Below are 20258 nucleotides of genomic sequence, written 5' to 3'. Positions count from 1 at the left end.
AGGGAAGAGTAATGGCTCAATGCAACTGCCCTAAGGGACACTGTACTGTGATGCTAGAGAAGCTTCCATTGAAGAACACTCTCTGTGTTCTATTGGATAAATAACTCTCCAACCATGTGATTTCAGGTGATGTAAAGCCAAAGCAAGTGATGTTATTGATCATAAATAGTTATTGAAGAAACTCAAAGGCTACACTGAAAATAATACAGCTCCAACTATCATATTATCAATGTATTTTAAGCAATCATCTGTTATCTGAGCCAGTGCAGTACAAGTTGAGTGCCCTTCTCTATGCATGCTGAAAGTCAGTAGTTAACTTGTTCTCTGAAAAATAGCATTGTATTTGGTCAAACACAATTCGCTCCATCAGTTTACTAAGAGCAGGCAGCAAAACTGATTGGGCGGCTATTAGAGCCAAAAAAGTCTGTTTTACTATTTTTAGGCAGTGGAATTACTTTAGCTTCCTTCTACGCCTGTGGACACCCTATTTTAGACTTTGGTTAAAGATATAGCAAATAGGGGTGGCAATACCATTCTCAATATTTTCTCATCAAGGTTTTCTATACCTGTTGGCTTATCATTATTGATGATAACAATAGTTTTTCCAACTCTCCCACAATAACTTGAACAAATTCAAAACAGCCATCATTATTATACATTTTATACAAAAATATGATGGTTCACTGATCAATGTTTTCATTTCACTTCTGAGTTTTTCCACTTTACTAGTGAAACAGTCATTGAAATGATTGCCAATATCAAAAGGTTTTGTTATAAATTACCCATCAACTTCAATGAATGAATGCGGAGGATTAATTGGGTATTCTGCCCATGTAATTTAAGGTACTCCAAAGTCTTTTTCCACTGTGTTTTATGTAATTTATCTTGGTTTGGTAGTTTCTTCTTTTTGTAAATTTCCCAATTTACAGTATGTCAACGAATCAGCTGATCAGCCTGACTTGTTTGCCACCTCTTTTACACCATTTCTTTGAACCATACCATTTTTCAATTCATCATCAATCCAGAGGGCTCCAACAGTTCTCACATTTAATTTCTTAACAGGTGCATGCTTGTCAACAATTTGCATGAATAACTTCCAGTGCTGCATCTGGATTCACTTCTTCATACACATCAGACCAACATACACTTTTTTTACATCTTCAACAAAATTGTCCTGAGAAAACACTTTGTGTGATCTTTTATAAATTACTTTAGGCACAACCTTTGGCTTTCCTTGTTATTGCCACAATGTTATGGTCACTACAGCCAATGGGAACTGATATTGCTTTGGAGCAAAGCCCTGCAGCATTATTGAAGATATGACCAATACAAGTGGATGTCACAGATCCAACACTATTGGTATGCACTCTAGTTGGTTGAGTAATTAGCCTGAGTCATATTACAGGCATTAGCCACAGTTAGAAGCTTCCCCTTGAGAGGACAGCTTCCCCTTCAGAGCAACCAGAAAAATGATTATCTGTTAACATCGTAACACCATCAAGCATTGAGCACATATTTAGATGAGGCAGATGAACTTGCAATCTTCTTATGGTCCATCTGTAGCTTTTTGGTGATTTTTCTCACTTTCTCCATCAAGGTCTCAAGTGGAGACTGGAACGCCATCCACAACAATGTTATTCCTCTTGGATTGTCACTCTAGATAGTCATCTGTAATAATGATTCACATACAGTGCTGTCATCATCTCATGTGCTGTCATCATCTTGCTGCAGTCAACTCGCATTGCTAAAATGCCATTGATTTATTTAACCAGGCAAGTCAGTTAAGAACAAATTCTTATTTACAAAGACTGCCAATTGTGCGCCACCCTATAGGACTCCCAATCACAGTCGGTGATTGAGAGCAGCATGGATTCAATGCAGCCTGGATTCGAACCAGGTACTGCAGTGACCCCTCTTGCACTGAGATGCATTGTCTTAGACCATTGTGCCCATTGACTGCGAAACCTTCAGTCTACCATAAGGACAAAGCCTGATTTTCCTTTCCTAATTAATCATGTGACTTTTGGCTAAATGTCAGGTTTAAAAACATTCACTTTCAACTTAACCTTTATTTAACTAGGCAAGTCAGTTACGAACAAATTCTTATTTACAATGACAGCCTACCGGGGAACAGTGGGTTAACTGCCTTGTTCAGGGGCAGAGTGACAGATATTTACCTTGTCAGCTCATGGATTCAATCCAGCAACCTTTCGGTCACTGGCCCAACGTTCTCACCACTAGGTTAGCTGCCACCCCCAACTTTAATAGCCCTGGAAAAATATATTTCAATGTAAAAGCTTGTAGGCTACTCTAGCATATATGTTCAATAGTGCAACTCATGGGAAAACCCTGGCCTAAACTTTATGATAAACTGGCACATCCAGGGTTAGAATTATAGTATTGACTCTGGGCCAAGGCCCCTGCCAAACTTTAGAGTTGCAATGTATTGGATGCCCCATAGACCATCAACATTGTTGGGAGGGATGTCCACAGTAATATTTGTCATGTGGCTGATTTTGGGGTACGCAACCTCCCCTGGGTGCATCTTAAAAGTCTAGCAGCCTCAGTCCCCACTCCATCTGAAAACAGAAAAATATCACTGAAGCAAAGCTAACTGCAGGACCTGTTTGCAAGGAATTGGAGGCAAGAAGTAGCAGCTCTATAATAAAAAGTTAGTCTACTTATCCTAGGGCCTATCCCTTTTGAATAATGTGAAACGAATAGAAAAAAAATCAGGCTGTCTGAAAAATTTGCCATGCAACATGACAAGATGTTGACAACAACTTCTTTAAATTTCAGAATCATCATGTTATGGCTGAACTGCCCCTGATGTGACAGATTGCATAACTTCCACTTCAAATAAAAAACCTGAGTTATACTCCAACGTAGTGACTGAATACAACCTACACCTGAGGCTGATACAGATGTGTACAATATATATATATATAAATAAAAAAAACTTGGATACAGCTGATATACCCCACAAGAAAAAGTAGGTGCCTAAAAGGCTGTTGATTTTCTGGCTATTTTAGCTAGCTACCGTTAGCTACTTGGGGCTAAACATCGGGAAATAGTACGCAGTCATGACATGAGGAAGACCTACCACCGGTAATAATTGTTTTGTATTTAGAATTCGGAGTAGTTCGTAATAAGCATTCGGTTTCGTAAAGATGATAACGGTTATATAAACAAATCATCTGTGTTGTTTTTATCTAACTAGCTAGATTAGCCGCCTGAAGCTAAAGGAACAGGATGTTTTTCTTGCAGGGTGTGGCATGTTAAATTACAGACAGCGTGGATAGCCAAACATAATCTAGCGCCTATGCGGAGTAGCCAATCGGAAGCAAGTATTACGAGAAACCCGACAGGAATTGCACGGAAACGCCACGTGATATGTTTATAAAGCGGCAGGCGGAAGCTTTTCGGCGCCATTTCATTGTAGAACTGTTCGGCTTTTATTTAGTGGAAACATAACAGTGGACAAATTTGGAACATAAAAAGAATCCGGATCCATCCTGATGGAAACGGCCGTTAACCCGCCCCTTGACAGGTACCTTTAGGAACATTGTACCTTCAGGGTCGGGTCGGAACTGATTTTGCAGGCTTGACAATTAACACGAATCGGGACTGAATGGCTAAACCTTGTTAGCTAGTATTCACTGTCGGTGCATCAGATAGCTAACTAGTCTTTTCTCAACTTTGACACCGAACAATGAAAATATTCCGTTGGCTAGTAAGATGTAAATATAGAGATGTCTTTGTTCCTTACGCCCCCTTAGTAAGTTATGTAGTGAGGATGGATATTGACATATTGTGGGTCAGCCTACTCAATAACTTAGTGCTGGGGGGATTGTTTAACATTGTCTGTGGTGATGAAACGCTTCATTGAGAGGCACTGCACCACCGCCATTTTCCTGCTATAAATCTTATGACAGAGAAATAAACTGAACTAGGGCCGCAGATGTGCAATTTATTTGTAGCTTATTCAGTTGCCCTAACCCGGTTGTTTACTTTTTGATGTTCGCTAGCAAACGTTAGCGTCCTGGCTAACTAGCTTAGTAGCTAGCTGGATTGTTGTTTACAAACGATGCGATGGTTCCAAGCTAGCCAGCTAAGTTAGCGTTTCCAGAAATGGGGTCTCACATAAACAAGCTAGTAACAAGAGGAGCTGATTGGATAGTTGTGCAAGGGTTTCAGTCACAGGAGTTTGAAGGTTTTGACTGACGATCCTGAGGGTCTGTTTTGGCGTCGGTGTGTTTACAAACACTCATAAAAGGCGGGGCGACGACACTGACCCCACGCAATGACTACAAGCGCAGAAGCCTTGCCTCTGCCGGCTGAAATGATTGCCACAGTTAAGAATGAAAGCATATCACAATCTAAATAGCTAATGCCTTTGATTATTCCCTATTACCGGTTAACACCCACGAATCCAAGTTAATTCAACGAAAATACTTGGGAGGTTAGGCTAAGTATAACAAACATGCATAGAGAGAGCAGTAAACTGGTCAACATACTATCTATCCGTCGTTTTCCAGGTTATCAAGGAATAATATTACTAATGTGTTGACAGATACTCTGCAGCTCTTTCCCTTTTCTTCAAAGGGGTTAACTTAACAAAGCCATGTTGTGTTGGCGTGTAAGTCCTGAGAGGAAAAATCAGCTCATGAGCATTGCCTACTTTTGTGTCAGTGGGATGGAATGTGCGTGCTGTGAGCCCTGGGGTGACCGGGATAAAAATCATCCAAATCTGGTCCACACAGTGCAAAAGATAAAAGCGAATAGAGGGAGAACCTGCATGTTTTCACTATTCTATCACAGAATGCAAGTTTAACTGCCTTAAGTGCTGTACAGTACTGATGTTTAGTACAGTAGTGCTTCAATGCTGCCCCAGGGATTTTCCCATCCAGTGATCTGGGTTGCCGGGGCTGTGCCAAAAGTGGCAGCCTATTGATAGAATCCTCATTGCATTGGTGAGGGAGCAGATGGTGAAGGGCCTGTGTTGGCGAAGGGTTCCTTCCTAATGCTTTCCTGCTTGAATTGCATAGCCTGCACCTTAAAGTTTGTTGTCATGAAGTTTGGCTTCCTGTGGGGCAATGATCAAATATCAAGCACATTGTAGCTTACTACTTTTGAAATGCCAGAGCTGAGGGATAATTTTAGCATATGAATGAGTTTTCTGCCCAAATGTATCTCTCCCCTAATACATCCCTTTCTGTCTTCCCACGGGCTGTCCTGTCTATCCCACTACTTCAACCTCTCCCACCCTCTGCTCCTCTCTCCTGGTCAGCTGCTCTCTGGGAGTGGTGGGGCTGTCTGGCGGCGGGATGGAGCACCATGCCTCGGGCCCAGGCAAGCGCATGCGGAAGCCCTCGCTGCTGTATGAAGGCTTTGAGAGCCCCCAGCTGCCGCACGCGCCGCCCCCTCCCCCGGTCCAGCCCCCCGTCAGGGACCCCGGCCGGCAGGGCTGCATGACCAACCAGCTGCAGTTCCTCCAGAAGGCTATGATCAAGTCCCTGTGGAGGCACCATTTTGCCTGGCCCTTCCATGAGCCAGTGGATGCCTTCAGACTCAACCTCCCAGTGAGTTACACTGTTTGTCTATAAACAAGTGTAGAGATTAGTGGTCACCAACACTGGTCCTAGAGAGCCATAGGGGTTGCAAGCTTTTGTTACAACCCACCACCATGTAGGCCTACACCTATGAGTGTTTGTCCATAGTTGACATCCTTGTCACACCACCATTCAACAGTCATTACTCTCTTTTTCTATATTCTGTTCTTTCTTGCTCTACTAGGATTATCACAAGATCATCAAGCAGCCCATGGACATGGGCACCATCAAGAAGCGTCTGGAGAACAACTACTACCGCAGCGCCAGTGAGTGCATGCAGGACTTCAACACCATGTTCACCAACTGCTACATCTACAACAAGGTATGGCCATAATATTTACATGTGTAGGTCAGGCTAATGCATCGATGACAACGGACCGAATATGTTTATCACAAGGTCTTTCCATATTCACAGCAACTGTAGATGTACCGGTGTTAACTGGATGTTGATTCTAAAGTGCCTGTGGCCTCTTCTCCTCTCCCAGCCCACAGATGACATAGTGCTGATGGCCCAGTCCCTGGAGAAGGTGTTCCTGCAGAAGGTGGCCCAGATGCCCCAGGAGGAGATTGAGCAGCCCCCTCCTGCCCCCAGGGGCAAACCGGGCAAGCCTGGCAAAGGGGGCCGCAAGTCCAACGGTGAGTCACTTTGGAGAATGTGGTAGGGAAAAGAACGCAAGGGTAATGTTCAACGAAGAGTTGGTGAATGTACTGTCTCGTTTGGTTAAATATGAGTTGGAACAACCTTGTTTAACGAGTAGTGCACTGTACATTTTTGGCCATCATATTCTTGGTAGTATTACCATTATGTGTGTGTTCTTGTGTATGATTTTTCTCTGTCCATCTTTCAGCTTCGAAAGCTCACCAGGTCCCTGCGGTGTCCCAGTCAGCATACTCCCCCTCCTCCTCTGACACGGGTGACTCAGACACCCCCCCTCAGACCATGCTGCCCAAGAGTCTGCCCCCCACACAGCTGTTGAGCCTGCCCCCCACACTGCCCACCGCCAAGGTATCACACCTTACTTCACTAAGGCCTGAATAGGAACTTGCTATAGTACTGTACATTGTATTGATGCTACACACTTGTTGCTGCCTTCACACTGTATATAGGCTACAGAACCTCCATTGATAAACAGAATACCATACTGTAACTTCTCTCTCTCTGTGCAGAAGAAGGGAGTGAAGCGGAAGGCGGACACCACCACTCCCTCCACCATGATGACCATGCCCCTGGCCGTAGGAGGGGGTCGGATTGTGGGCCTGGGGAAAGGAGGCCACGGGCAAGGCCTGAGCCACGACCCCTCCAACCTCTCCCTCACCTCCCTGGGGGACATGGACCCCCCTCCCAGCCTGGTTAGAGGACCCATGGGCCCAGGAGGCCCCGTTCTGCTCCAGCCCATGATGGCCGGAGGCGGGAAAACCTTGGCTCGGCGCGGGGGCAGTGGACGCCCCATCAAGCCCCCCAAAAAGGATCTGCCGGACTCTGTGCAGCCCAAGGCGCCGCGGCGGGCCAAGTTGAGCCAACAGCTGCGTTACTGTAACAGTGTACTGAAGGATCTGCTGTCCAAGAAACACGCGGCCTACGCCTGGCCCTTCTACAAGCCCGTGGACGCCTCGGCCCTGGGCCTGCACGACTACCACGACATCATCAAGTGCCCCATGGACCTCAGCAACATCAAGGTCAGCTTGCAAGATAGAGATGTCGCACTGCCTTGACTCAATGAGAACTGAATATGGCTGAAATACACAGTTCATAGATTACCTCATATCTTCTCAGATTTGTTTTGCGTGGATATCTGTCACAGTATGAAACCAGGGAGGCTTATCCCTATCTGGAGTCCTCTCCGTTATCTGTTGGAGTTTAAAACAGTCTCTTTTCTCTCCTATCTTTCTCTCAGAGGAGGATGGACAGTCGGGAGTACCGGGATTCGCAGCAGTTTTCCGCTGACGTCCGACTCATGTTCTCCAACTGCTACAAATACAACCCCCCCGACCATGACGTAGTGGGCATGGCCCGCAAGCTGCAGGTGAGCTCGGTTCCGTCACCACAACTCACCCTGGAACCCTTAGTTCACCTTTGTTGCCAGACCTCTATGTCCACTGCATGCTCAGTGGGTTTTACTTGCAATGACTGCGATATGTGGTCGTCTTACCTACCGTGGCTGAACGCACTGACTGCAAGGCACTCTGGATAAGTCTACTTAATGACTAATATGTCAATCGTTTTGGTCTCCATTTCTCTGTTCTGTCCCTACAACTTTGTCTCTCGTTATAACTGTTATTATTGTGTAACAAAACAAAAAGGGACATGATACACAATGGAGTAAAAAACAAGCTCTCACTCACTCCGTTTTGTCTGTCTGTCCATCCAGGATGTGTTTGAGTTCCGCTTCGCCAAGATGCCCGACGAGCCCCTCCAGCAGGCTCCTCCCAAGTCCCGTGGCATGGGCGGCGGCATGGGCGCTCACGGCGGCGGTGACTCCTCGTCTTCGTCGTCGTCCTCCTCCTCCTCGTCGGCGAGCGAGCCCAGCAGCGAGAGCGAGAGCAGCCCCAGCTCGGACAGCGAGGAGGAGCGAGCACACCGCCTGGCCGAGTTACAGGACCAGGTGTGTACACAGGTAGACTCAACCCCCCCCCCCGTTCACCGAACACACTGCACCACACACACACCTAACACGCTGTACCACACACCTAACAGGCCTGCTTTCATCTACACATCACAAGCATAGACTGCATCAAGAGTTTAGACTTCTCTCCAACACAGGTTTTTCTAATATTCTGACAAATCCATGCTCGTATACATACTTTCACTCATTTGGTGTACATGTTTATACTAGTACTCTGTCTGTGTTCAAACATGCATGTACATAAGCCTGCTATTTGCTGCATTTTCTCACTATTACACTAAGGTAGGCTGTCATTGTAAATAAGGATTTGTTACCAACTGACTTGCCTAGTTAAAAAAACAAAAAAACATTGGCGTATTCCTTCATGACCTAACCATATAAGTGAAGTGTATTTGTCCAGTTGAACACTCCACCTCTGGTCTGCCCCCCGGTGACAGCTCCGAGCCGTACACGAGCAGCTGGCAGCCCTCTCCCAGGGCCCAATCGTCAAGAACAAGAAGAAGAGGGAGAAGAAAGACAAGAAGGAGAAGAAGAAGAAGAAGAAGCCGGAGAAGCGAAGCCGAGGACGGCCCAGCGCGGAGGTAGGGGGTGAGGACTGGGAGATGCCGACGGCCAAGCCGGTGTGGACTACGAAGAGTAAATCCAGTAGCAGGAGCTCAGCTCCCGCCTCCTCACAGGGCAAGAGAGGCCCCGGCAAGAAGAAGGGCAGCAAGTAAGCACACACTGACCTCAAACATGACCTTTCTCTTTGCTTTTACTCAACTTTTCGATCTGTGATCCATGTCCTCTATTTCTCCTACCTTGCTTGTTTCCGTCTCTCATTTTGTAGACTTTCACATTGCTTCCTCTTTCCACCTTTTCTGTTTCCTCGCTTTGCTTTTTGAAAGTTTCTTACACCATTTTATACTTCCGCTCTTTCATCACATTCCAATTTCCAACTTTACCTGTTTGTCTCTCTAGAAACTGCAGTGGGGTCGCAGAGTACAGATTATTGTATGGGACCGTATATCAAGTTCATTTTGATAAGAGATGAAAATGTAGTTAATTGAAGGTGATTTGTTGATGTAAAAATGTAAATGTACCGAAATGTAGGTTGTCATTATATTTTGGGTGGGGGTCACGATAAATTGTGACAAAAAATGATAATTGGGTCCCCACAAGTTCGAGCGTGAAAAAAAATGTCTCCCTGCTGGAAAGGTTTGCATACAACTTCTTTAGTACTACTCCACGGTCTCTAACCCCCCCCTTTTTTTAGAAACACCAAGAAGTCCCAGGCTGCTACCATGCCTTACTACGCCCCGCCTACTTTCTCCATGCTGCCCCACTACGACTCCGAGGAGGAGGAGGAGACGTCTCCCATGTCGTACGACGAAGCGCCAGCTGAGCCTGGACATCAACAAGCTGCCCGGCGAAAAGCTGGGCCGCGTCGTCCACATCATCCAGTCCCGCGAGCCTCGCTGCGCGACACCAACCCCGAGGAGATCGAAATCGACTTTGAGACGCTCAAGCCGTCGGCGCTGCGCGAGCTAGAGCGCTACGTCATGACGTGCCTGAGGAAGAAGCCCCGTAAGCCCTATGGTGAGCGGGAACAGATAGCGATAGCTAATGCTAGCTTTGGTTAGCTAGTATGGTGTGAAAGGGAATGCATCATGTTGTCACTGAAGACACTTGCTAATGTTATGCTACAAAGAACTGATGCTACGAACTGGTGCTGTGGTGATAAAATGCTATATGCTAGCGCTCTGGTTGACTAATACCATACAAAAGGAACCAGTCTTTCACTATGGAATGTTTTTATATGTATGTGTGGGCTGAGTATGTAACCTGTCCTCCTGTCTGTGTCTAACAGTGAAGAAAGGGGGCCCCGGCAAGTCCAGAGAAGAACTGACCCTGGAGAAGAAGAGGGAGCTGGAGAGGAGGCTGCAGGATGTCAGCGGACAGCTCAACTCTGGCAAGAAACCCCAGAAACCCAAGGGTGAGCACCACAGACACGCGGAGCTGCTTTTGCACATGTAGCATTTAGCATTGAGATAAATGCTAATCCTATTCCCACTTTGTCTCTCTCTCGCAGCGGAGAAGCTCAGCGGCGTGGAGCCCCATGCCCAGCCCTCCCGCCTCAGCGGCAGCAGCTCCAGCTCAGACTCTTCCTCCTCCTCGTCATCCTCCTCTTCTGACACCAGTGAATCAGACTCGGGTTGATGAGACAGTGGGAGAGGGAGGGAACCCCCCCGTAGAGCTCAGGGACATGCAGCAGCCCCAGGACAAGGTCTCCTGGGACGGTCAAGGGAGGGAGAGAGTGCCCCTCCCTCGAAAGGCACCCCAGCACGAACACTCCAAGATGAATGATGGTGGGATTTGTATGCAGGGTGGAGGATGCGTGAAGGTCACTAAGGATACTCAAGACCATAAACATAGAGTTCAGCCAGGTTTAAGAACAGCTGCCATGTTAGCGCCTTTATCCTCAATGTTGGTAATGTAACAATATGAGAGCACCTCTGACCGTTCCCTATGAAATGACCATTCAGGATAATGTATATCCAAGTCTTTACTGTGTTGTAGTGTCAACAAATTGCATATCTGCTTTCAGACATCTTCATAGGTTTTGAGACTATCAGAAATAAACAGCACAGCGGAGAAGCGTCTATCACTTAGCAACGGCTATGGAGGAGGAAGTGGCTCTCAGAACGTTCAGACAGAAACCGCATCGGCCCAACTCTTTGACTCTGCTCAAGACCCCCCAACACAAATGCCTTGTTATCCCTCTCATCCCTGTGTAAATACTTGTACAATTTATCTACGTTTCTTTTATAAAGAAGAATTTTATGGCGATCCCCCAAAGAGGGAGACTGCGGAGTAGTGAAAGGATGCGAGATGTGCCCAGCCCAATGTTGGACACTTCTTGATGTGCACTCATAGATTGATAAGAACTGAATGGGTATAAGCAGTATGGCAGAAACCCCACTTGCCCTCCCAGAAAGCTATGTGGAGTGAGTATTGTAATGCTTACACTTATCTGTTCTTTCACAACGAGGACGTCACTGTCAAGTGATTGATTTTCACATCTGGTAGTTATGTCTTTTTTTTGTCAAGTCTTATAGCTGCAGTCACGAGTCAGTACATTTTTGTTGCTGTCTGTGTTTCATTTTACATCTGTTCTTACTGCTAACAGACCTACATTCAGCTGGACATAAAGTTCAGAGGCAGAAGGAGAGTTTTATTTCCATTCCATATGTTACTCTTAAGAGATCTAACTACTGAAACTGTTTTCCTTGACAGTGAGATTTGTCATACATGTACGGCACTTACCATTTAAGAAACAGCCCATGTGTCATTTCTCAGGAAAGGAGTAGGTTTCTTTATGGTGACACTGCAGTCTTACAATCACAGCAGTCATAGAAACTGATTGGTCTTCAGTTCTAAGCAATTCCGTTAACTCTATGCTTAAAGGAAAATAACAATCAATCAATTTGGTATTTGTTTCGTTAGTCCACTGTTGATGCAGTTCCACAATGTTTTGCATGTCAGATATCAAGTTTTCAACAGAACTTTCAAAATACAGGAAGTGTCACAGTGTGATGCGCTCTGCAAGCTAACTGTTGGATGTTAAATCCTCATGTATACGGGAGTAGACGTCCTAAGTTGAAGTTTGGACCAAGAGATACACCAGATGAGATGTACAGAAGCTAGGTTGTTAGATATCTAAGGAAATTGTGTGTGTGGGTGATATATATATATATATATATATATATATATATATATATATATTACTGTATTTCAGTGGTCAAATGATCATGTTTCTTTCTACCAGTGAGTCTTTTTTTCCCTGTCTTGCTTTTCTTTTATACTGTATTTATCCTCCTCTTAGTCATGCTTTATTCCAGAACATGTCCTGAATGTTGTTTTGCATCCTGGTTGACTAGATTGCTGCCTCAGGAGCATGCCACTCATTTGAAAACTGTATATATTAAAATGAGACCTCTTCTATAAAGCCTTTTATATTTCTTTGTGATAATGTATACGCAGTACACCCCTATTATTTATACAGTGCCTATGGAAAGTATTCCGACCACTTGACCTTTTACACATTTTCTTACAGTACAGCCTTATTCTAAAATTGATGAGGGAAAACAAACAATTTAATCAATCTACACACAATACCCCATAATGACAAAGCGGTTTTTAGAAATGTTTGCCAATTTATAATAATGAAAGAAAAAAAATCACATTTACATAAATATTCAGATCCTTTACTCAGTACTTTGTTGAAGCACCTTTGGCAGCAATTACAGCCTCAAGTCTTCTTGGGTATGACGCTACAAGCTTTGCACACCTGTATTTGGGGAGTTTCTCCTATTCTCTGCAGATCCTCTAAAACTCTGTCAGGTTAGATGGGGAACATTGCTGCACAGCTATTTTCAGGTCTCCCCAGAGATGTTTGATCGGGTTCAAGTCCAGACTCTGGCTGGGCCACTCAGGGACATTCAGAGACTTGTCCCGAAGCCACTCCTGCATTGTCTTGGCTGTGTGCATAGCGACGTTGGCCTGTTGGAAGGTGAACCTTCGACCCTAGTCTGAAGTCCTGAGAGCTCTGGAGCAGGTTTTCATCAAGGAACTCTCTGTACTTTGATCTGTTTGTGTCAAAGGAATTTTTCTATCCCAATGATAATTAACAATCAATAAGCCTTGACTAATTCCCAAGGTTTGTAAGACAATGGGTTAATAATTAGGCAAGGACTCAGCTTTCTGCAAAAGGTTCGTACAGTTTATTCAGAGAACGTTCTGCCCAACATTAACAAAGAATTTCATTTTATCCTCTCTCCGCTTACGCACACACCTCCATAGCAACAGTAGATAACCTACGCACACACATACACACAAACAGTAGGTGAACAGTATGCCTCCCTTGACTTCCCACCACTGTTAATCACTATCCAGCGCTGCCTGTTCCTTTCCCCCGAGATTAGGGGGATCTTGAAGGCTACTCCTGGTCTCTACACACACATTTCTCTCTCTTCCGGGTCTCTACTAGACCTTATGGAACTATCGTTCAGTACTTTAATCATTCATTACCCATGCTACATAACTACTAATTAATCATGGATTATTGATTCATTTACCTTTATTAGATAATTCTCTTATCAGTTTGTCTTTGCCTCAATCCTGACTAGTCTGCCATTCCCTGTCGCTGAAAAACATCCCCACAGCATGATGCTTTACCGTAGGGAGGGTGCGATGTTTCCTCCAGACTTGACACTTGGCATTCAGGCCAAAGAATTCAATATTGGTTTCATCAGACCAGAGAATCTGGTTTCTTATGGTCTGAGAGTCTTTAGATGCCTTTTGGAAAACTCCAAGTGGGCTGTCATGTACAGTTGAAGTCGGAAGTTTACATACACTTAGGTTGGAGTCATTAAAACTCATTTTTCAACCACTCCACAAATTTCTTGTTAACAATCTATAGTTTTGGCAAGTCGGTTAGGACATCTACTTTGTGCATGACACAAGGAATTGTTCTAACAATTGTTTACAGACAGATTATTTCACTTATAATTCACTGTATCACAATTCCAGTGGGTCAGAAGTTTACATACACTAAGTTGACTGTGCCTTTAAACAGCTTGGACAATTCCAGAAAATGATGTTTAACGATTTTACTGAGTTAGAGTTCATACAAGGGAGTCAGTCAATTGAAATAAATTAGGCCCTAACCTATGGATTTCACTGGGAATACAGATATGCATCTGTTAGTATGGGTCAGAAAACCAGTCCGTATCTGGTGTCCACCAATTGCCTCATGCTGTGCGTTTTCAGGCTGTTGATCGTGGTCTGTTGTCCCACTCCTCTTCAATGGCTGTGCCAAGTTGCTGGATATTGGCGGGAACTGGTACACTCTGTCGTACACGTCGATCGAGAGCATCCCAAACATGCTCAACGGGTGACATCTGGTGAGTATGCAGGCCATGGAAGAACTGGGACATTTCCAGCTTCCAGGAATTGTGCAGAACCTTGCGGCATGGGGCTAGGCATTATCATGCTGAAACATGAGGTGATGGCGTTGGATGAATGGCAGGACAAAGGGCCTCGGGATCTCGTCGCGGTATCTCTATCAGTGGAGGCTGCTGAGGGGGAAACGGCTCATAACAATGGGCGGAACTGTGAAAATGGAATGGCATCAAACACCTGGAAACCGTGAGTTTGATGTATTTGATACCATTCCACTGATTCCGCTCTAGTCATTACCACAAGAATGTTCTCCCCAAATGAAGGTGCCACCAACCTCCTGTGCTGTGCATTCAAATTGCTAGCAATAAAATGCAATTGTGTTTGTTATCCGTAGCTTATGCCTGCCCATACCGTAACCCCACTGCCACCATGGGGCACTCTGTTCACAACAACAAACCGCTCGACCACAGGACGCCATACATGCTGTCTGCCTGGTACAGTTTAACCTGGGATTAATCCGTGAAGAAGACACTTCTCCAGCATGACAGTGGCCTTCGAAGGTGAGCATTTACCCACTGAAGTCGGTGACGACGCCAAACTGCAGTCAGGTCAAGACCCTGGTGAGGACAACGAGCACGCAGATGAGCTTCCCTGAAGGTTTCTGACAGTTTGTGCAGAATTACTTTGGTTGTGCAAACCCACAGTTTCATCAATGTCCAGGTGGCTGGTCTCAGACGATCCCGCGGGTGAAGAAGCCAGATGTGGAGGTCCTGGGCTGGCGTGGTTACCCGTGGTCTGCGGTTGTGAGGCGGGTTGGACGTACAGTATAACTAAGGGCAGACACTAATGATCATGACTCCATAGTAGGTGGCAGCAGTCAGATGTGGGCTATGTCAGGGCTATACTGATCATTCAGATAGAAATGTTTTGTGTAGAATAGGGAGTCATGTCTCAGATCTATTTATTGCGTTTCTATCTGCAAAGTTCTGCATGTTTCACCTTTGATACACGCTAGTTGTGTGTAAGGTGTGCCATGCATACTCAGAATGCCTAACGTGTTCTATGTAGTAACCATAGATATGGTAATAAACAGTGTCATCCAGATTAAAGATTTGATTGGCTGATGATATTGAGGAAGTCACCTGACACCTTCAGCAGGACTGTTTGGAGTACAACACTAGAATCGGAACAAAAACATTGGTACATTACTGATGAGCCTCACTGGACAAGTGTACTTAGAATGGGGTGCAGAGTGTTCCTGGCTTTAATACTGGGTGTTTGTCTACTGTCACACTGCCAAAGTAAGTCCACTTTCACTCATTTCATATGAGAGACAGGAATGTGATTATAGGAAGGAAGGAAGCAGACTGGGCATTATTTTGCTTGCAAGAATCACTTTAGCAGTGCTAACCCATACTGTGTTCCAGTATTCTATTCCGTAAACTCATAGATGCAGACAGCTACTTTATATCAGTTCCCATTGTTATTAAAACAACATTTACTGAAAGGCGTAACCAAATTAATTATATTGCATTCAACTACTCTCGTACCAGAGGTCAAGATTTGTCATGTTTGTCGTTTTCCATCTCAACTTGTGTTACTGAACACAGGCAAACATTTGCTGCGGTTTTTGACCTTCTGCCAAAAAAACATCACTCATACAAAGAGTATGACGTAGAGTTTGAGGATGAGCTCTTCTACGTTGACCCCATGACCTACCGGGTAGAGCGCGACTGTCAGCGTTCGCCCAGCAGTGGACCCCTGACCCAGGACTGCCTCACGAAGTGAACGTGTCCCTCGGAACCTGCCAGTACAATATCCCCTGCTGCATTGTGGGAGAAAATTTGGGGCGGCAGGTAGCCTAGTGGTTAGAGCGTTGGGCCGTGTAACTGAAAGGTTGCAAGATTGAATCCCCGAGCTGGCAAGGTATGAATCTGCCGTTCTGCCCCTGAACAAGACACTTAACCCACTGTTCCTAGGCCGTCATTGTAAATAAGAATTTTTTCTTAACTGACTTGCCTAGTTAAAATAAGGTTTACTTTAAAAAAACAATTTTTTTAGAGTCCACCGGAGGCATTAGGTGAGTGCTGTTTCTGTAAAGTCACACCCCAGCTAGCACATCATTATCTGTTTCTTAGAGCTTGGTGAGAGTGTGGTTGTCCTATGGTTATTTTGCATATAACCTTACCACAACGTTCTGGGAATGGTGCGGGGTAGTTGCTTGGCTTTGGAACATTCTCAGCACATTTAAGGAACTTGACGAAGTGGTTTGATATTGGGAATGTTCTCAAATAGTTCAGAGAAGGTTAAGAAACAACATTCTTCTGTGTGAATTTCAGTACTTCAGCATAACGTTTCCTCATGGTTCTATTTAAAGTCATGTTCTCAAAGTTCAGAGACTGTTACAAAAACATTCCATAAAAACCACAAGAAAATGTTTGTAACGTTCTAATAATGTTATTTAAAAGCATATACATTCTGTTCTCAGCGTCAATAAAAGGCTCTATCCTCCATCTTAAGTGTGTTCAGGTGTTATGGCCGTGCCCATTAATTGGCCACCCCTGATCTTAATGAGTGCTTCTTTCCTTTGAAGTGGGATCTGTTTGAATAGACTAAAATGAACAGCTTTGTATGCCTTAAAATTCTAGTTCCACCCTGGTGGCGAAGTGGACTAAGGTGTCTTGTACAGCAAATTGGTTTGGTATGTCTGGATAAGAGCGTCTGCTAAATGACTTAAATGTAATGTAATGTAATGTTTTTTTATGAACTCTGGTGCATTTAGCCCCTTAGTTCAGTTCGTTTGGACTGGTGTGAACACTGTCCTCACTCGGGAGCGCCCAACAGAGGCTCCCACCTCCCACATATACTCCCAGAGAGAGGTGGAACTGGGGGACCCCAACACACTCATCTGCCGGGTCAGTGATTTCCACCCAACATCCGTGGATGTGACTTGGACCAGGAACGAGCAGCCGGTGGGAGAGGGGACCGTCAGTCTGAACCAGTACTACTCTAATGAAAACTTCAGCTTCAGGATCTTCTCCTACCTGAGCATCACACCTCAGGAGGGGGACATCTACTCCTGTAGTGTGGGGCACGTCAGCCTGCAGGAACCCCTCACCAGGATCTGGGGTGAGTCACTGCTGGTGTGACCTTATACTGTAGGGTATGACACAGAGAAAGGTGGGATGTTGTTCATACTGCATTAGGGACACTAACACATCAATTGTTTCTTCACTATATGTGTCCACAGAGGTTGAAGTGCACACGGACCACCAGACTGTGGAGACAGCAGTGTGTGTTGGAGGTGTGACTCTAGGAGTGGTGGGAGTAGCAACAGGACTCTGGTTTATCAAAAAAGCCAAGAGGTCTGGTTGGGCCTTAAGAACATAGGCAACTATCAGCAATACACCAAGGGCTCCATGCAACAATACCAAGTACAATTATCATATTCCGCAACCTACAACTGTGCTGGCGACAATATGATGCAGTTCACTATTGTGAGGGCAATTTCTGTTAAACCTTACTAATGCTGTTGTACTAAAATATGTCTTTAAGCCTAGGCATTGGGCTTGGCTGGACTTCCTGTCATTCACACCTGGGAAACACCAGCAGGTGAGTCAATCCAATTTTTTTTGATGAAATGCATGATGTGTCTAATATATTATGAAGAATGTATCAAATGAAGTTGACAGATCTTTTGTAACAATACAGTATAACAACTCCACAAAGGCAATGATTAGGAGATTTTTCCTAAATGGATCCATGTTGTAAGCAACAACATATTTTTTGAGATTACCTCTTTGCACAATGACATGGAAAGGGATACAGCAGTACAAATTAATTATTTGTTTCAGGTGGGTACCAGTTCCAGGGGATAGTTGACTGTGAATATGACACCATTGACAATATGATCTACTTTGTGAAAAACATATTCAACCAAAAATTGACCATCTATGGCGCCAGGGTTCAGAAGTATATGGGTTTTGGGGAGTATGGCATACGCAATGCAGATCACTACAACAGCCAAGCTTGGAAAATGGCTATAAGGAAGGCATAAGTGGAGACTATTTGCCCATACAGTGCAAGATTCTTCAAACTGAGCACTTTGGAAAGAATAGGTAAGTCATTTTTACGTTTCTTTCCTTAGTAATTTGCACGTGCTGTACATTAAGTCAAGTTTGATAAAATATTTGTTTGCAAAAATGTTGCTGTTTCGGTCTGTGGACCTCCATCAGACAACTTAATTTCTACGTCATCCTATGTCCCAGTGCCTCCCACTGTCAAAGTCTGCCTGACCAAGACCTCTCGCTACGGAGAGCTGTCCATGCTGGAGTGGATTAGAGAGAGATATCTCTGCTTATAGCAGTGTTTTTTTTAAATAAATGTCAATAGATTTTGAAGTTACTGGATTGGTAGCAGCTTTGTGGTAGTGTGATGTTTTACATAATTCCATTCCCAGATACCTCAGGCCTGCATACTAAATGGTTTAAAATGGCAATAGGGGTGTGTTCCCTTTTCATTGGTGTAGCCATGGCTATTGGAGGAGTTTACTACTGGTGGAAGAACAGGAAAGTCACAACATCACACAATGGACAGAGATTTTATGTAACTATAAATCTATTGGATTATTTTTGATTTCAAGAGGTTTCATAATGTAGACATATTTTACTGTTTCAGGTCAGGCTTTAGGCGTGTGAATAGATAAGGTAAGGCATTTTTCCATATTGTGTTTGACATATTTTGCAATAAATAAACATGTCTGATATATATACTGCTGGAATCTTTACATTCCATACATCAAAGCAGAGAATTGCATAGACAATCCTTGTGCACCCAAATGTCACATTTGAACTTTTTTTTCTTCTTTCCAGTAGGTCAATTGACTGCTTCGATGTGCATGGCATAAGAGCGAACTCTTTCTTTGCCCAAAATGCCACTGCTTAACAAAGCAGAAATAATACTTTCATTCTTTACCATACTATTCAAATTGTGTCCATATGATGGAATCAGTTTGCTTACCATTCGTTGTTTGCTTGTATGGGACTTTCCTAGATTATATTTTCAAACACTACAGTCAGGTCCATAATTATTGGTACCCTTGATAAAGAATAGCAATAAAGTCTAAAAGAGCTCTATTTTCATGTCATCTGACCATAGCACTGGTGCCAATACAAGTCCTGATGCCGTTGATCAACCTCCAGGCAGTGTTAGTCCGATGACATGAACATAGAGCTTTTTGGCCACGCACACCAGTGGTGGGTTTGGCGTTGACAAACGGAAGCATACAGTATGCAGAAAAGTACCTCATGCCTATGGTAAAATATGGTGGTGCATCCTTGATGTTACGGAGCTATTTTGCTTCCACTGGTCCTGGGGCCCTTGTTAAGGTCAACGGCATCATGAACATCATAACCAGTCCCAGGACAGTTGACCCAAAAACCTTGTTGCCTCTGCCAGGAGGCTGATACTTGGCAACAAGTTGATCTTTCAGCAAGACAATAACCCCAAGCACACATCAAAATCCACCAAGAAATGGTTCAGTTACCACTATCAGCATTTTGCAATGGCCACCTCCGGACTTGAACCCCATTGGTTTGAATTGAAGAGGGCAGTCTATAAGCGCAGACAAAGGATATCAATGATCTGGAAGGATTCTGTATGGAGCAATGGTCTAAGATTTGACTGCCCTTGACCAGCACAAAAACATCCTGTGGTGCACTGCACTAGCTTCAAATAGTCCCCACGATATGCAACTTTTCAGGGAAGTCAGGAACCAATATACACAGTCAGTTAGGAAAGCAAAGGCAAGCTTTTTCAAACAGGAATTTGCATCCTGCAGCACTAATTCCAAAAAGTTTTGGGACACTAAAGTCCATGGAGAATAAGAGCAACTGCCCACTGCACTGAGGCTAGGAAACACTGTCACCACCGATAAATCCACAACAATCGAGAATTTCAATAAGCATTTCTCTACGGCTAGCCACGCTTTCCACCTGGCTAACCCAACCCCGGCCAACAGCTCTGCACCCCCCGCAGCAACTGGCCCAAACACCCCCCCCCCCCCCGCTTCTCCTTCACC

The 20258-nt window shown here is 44.5% G+C and overlaps 1 protein-coding gene, 1 long non-coding RNA gene and 1 pseudogene across 2 annotated transcripts; 2 read left to right on the top strand and 1 right to left on the bottom strand.

The window, feature by feature from the left end:
- Positions 1-1030: 1030 nt before the first annotated feature.
- Positions 1031-3255, bottom strand: LOC123743128 (uncharacterized). The gene is made up of 2 exons (XR_006769916.1): positions 3104-3255; positions 1031-2579 (listed from the first exon to the last, which is right to left on the bottom strand). It is a non-coding gene; the product is annotated as an uncharacterized lncRNA (long non-coding RNA).
- Positions 3256-3393: 138 nt separating this feature from the next.
- LOC106605275 (bromodomain-containing protein 2-like) lies at positions 3394-12224 on the top strand (annotated as a pseudogene).
- Positions 12225-16271: 4047 nt separating this feature from the next.
- On the top strand, positions 16272-19987 carry LOC123743127 (beta-2-microglobulin-like). Its single transcript, XM_045718422.1, has 2 exons — positions 16272-17308; positions 17430-19987. Exons 1-2 carry the CDS (start codon positions 16942-16944, stop codon positions 17567-17569), a joined length of 507 nt encoding a protein of 168 aa, XP_045574378.1. The 5' UTR covers positions 16272-16941; the 3' UTR covers positions 17570-19987.
- The last annotated feature ends 271 nt before the right edge of the window (positions 19988-20258 follow it).

Source organism: Salmo salar, chromosome ssa05 (assembly GCF_905237065.1).
Source record: "Salmo salar chromosome ssa05, Ssal_v3.1, whole genome shotgun sequence".
NCBI classification, from domain to species: domain Eukaryota; kingdom Metazoa; phylum Chordata; class Actinopteri; order Salmoniformes; family Salmonidae; genus Salmo; species Salmo salar.
The sequence above is the reverse complement of the archived record's forward strand: the minus strand, read 5'-3'. Positions and strand labels throughout refer to the sequence as shown.

Coding starts and splice junctions, on each gene's coding strand:
- LOC123743127 (XM_045718422.1), top strand. CDS start 16,942: ATGAACTCTGGTGCATTTAGCCCCTTAGTTCAGTTCGTTTGGACTGGT. Junction 17,309..17,429: donor ACCCCTCACCAGGATCTGGG/GTGAGTCACTGC, acceptor ATGTGTCCACAG/AGGTTGAAGTGCACACGGAC.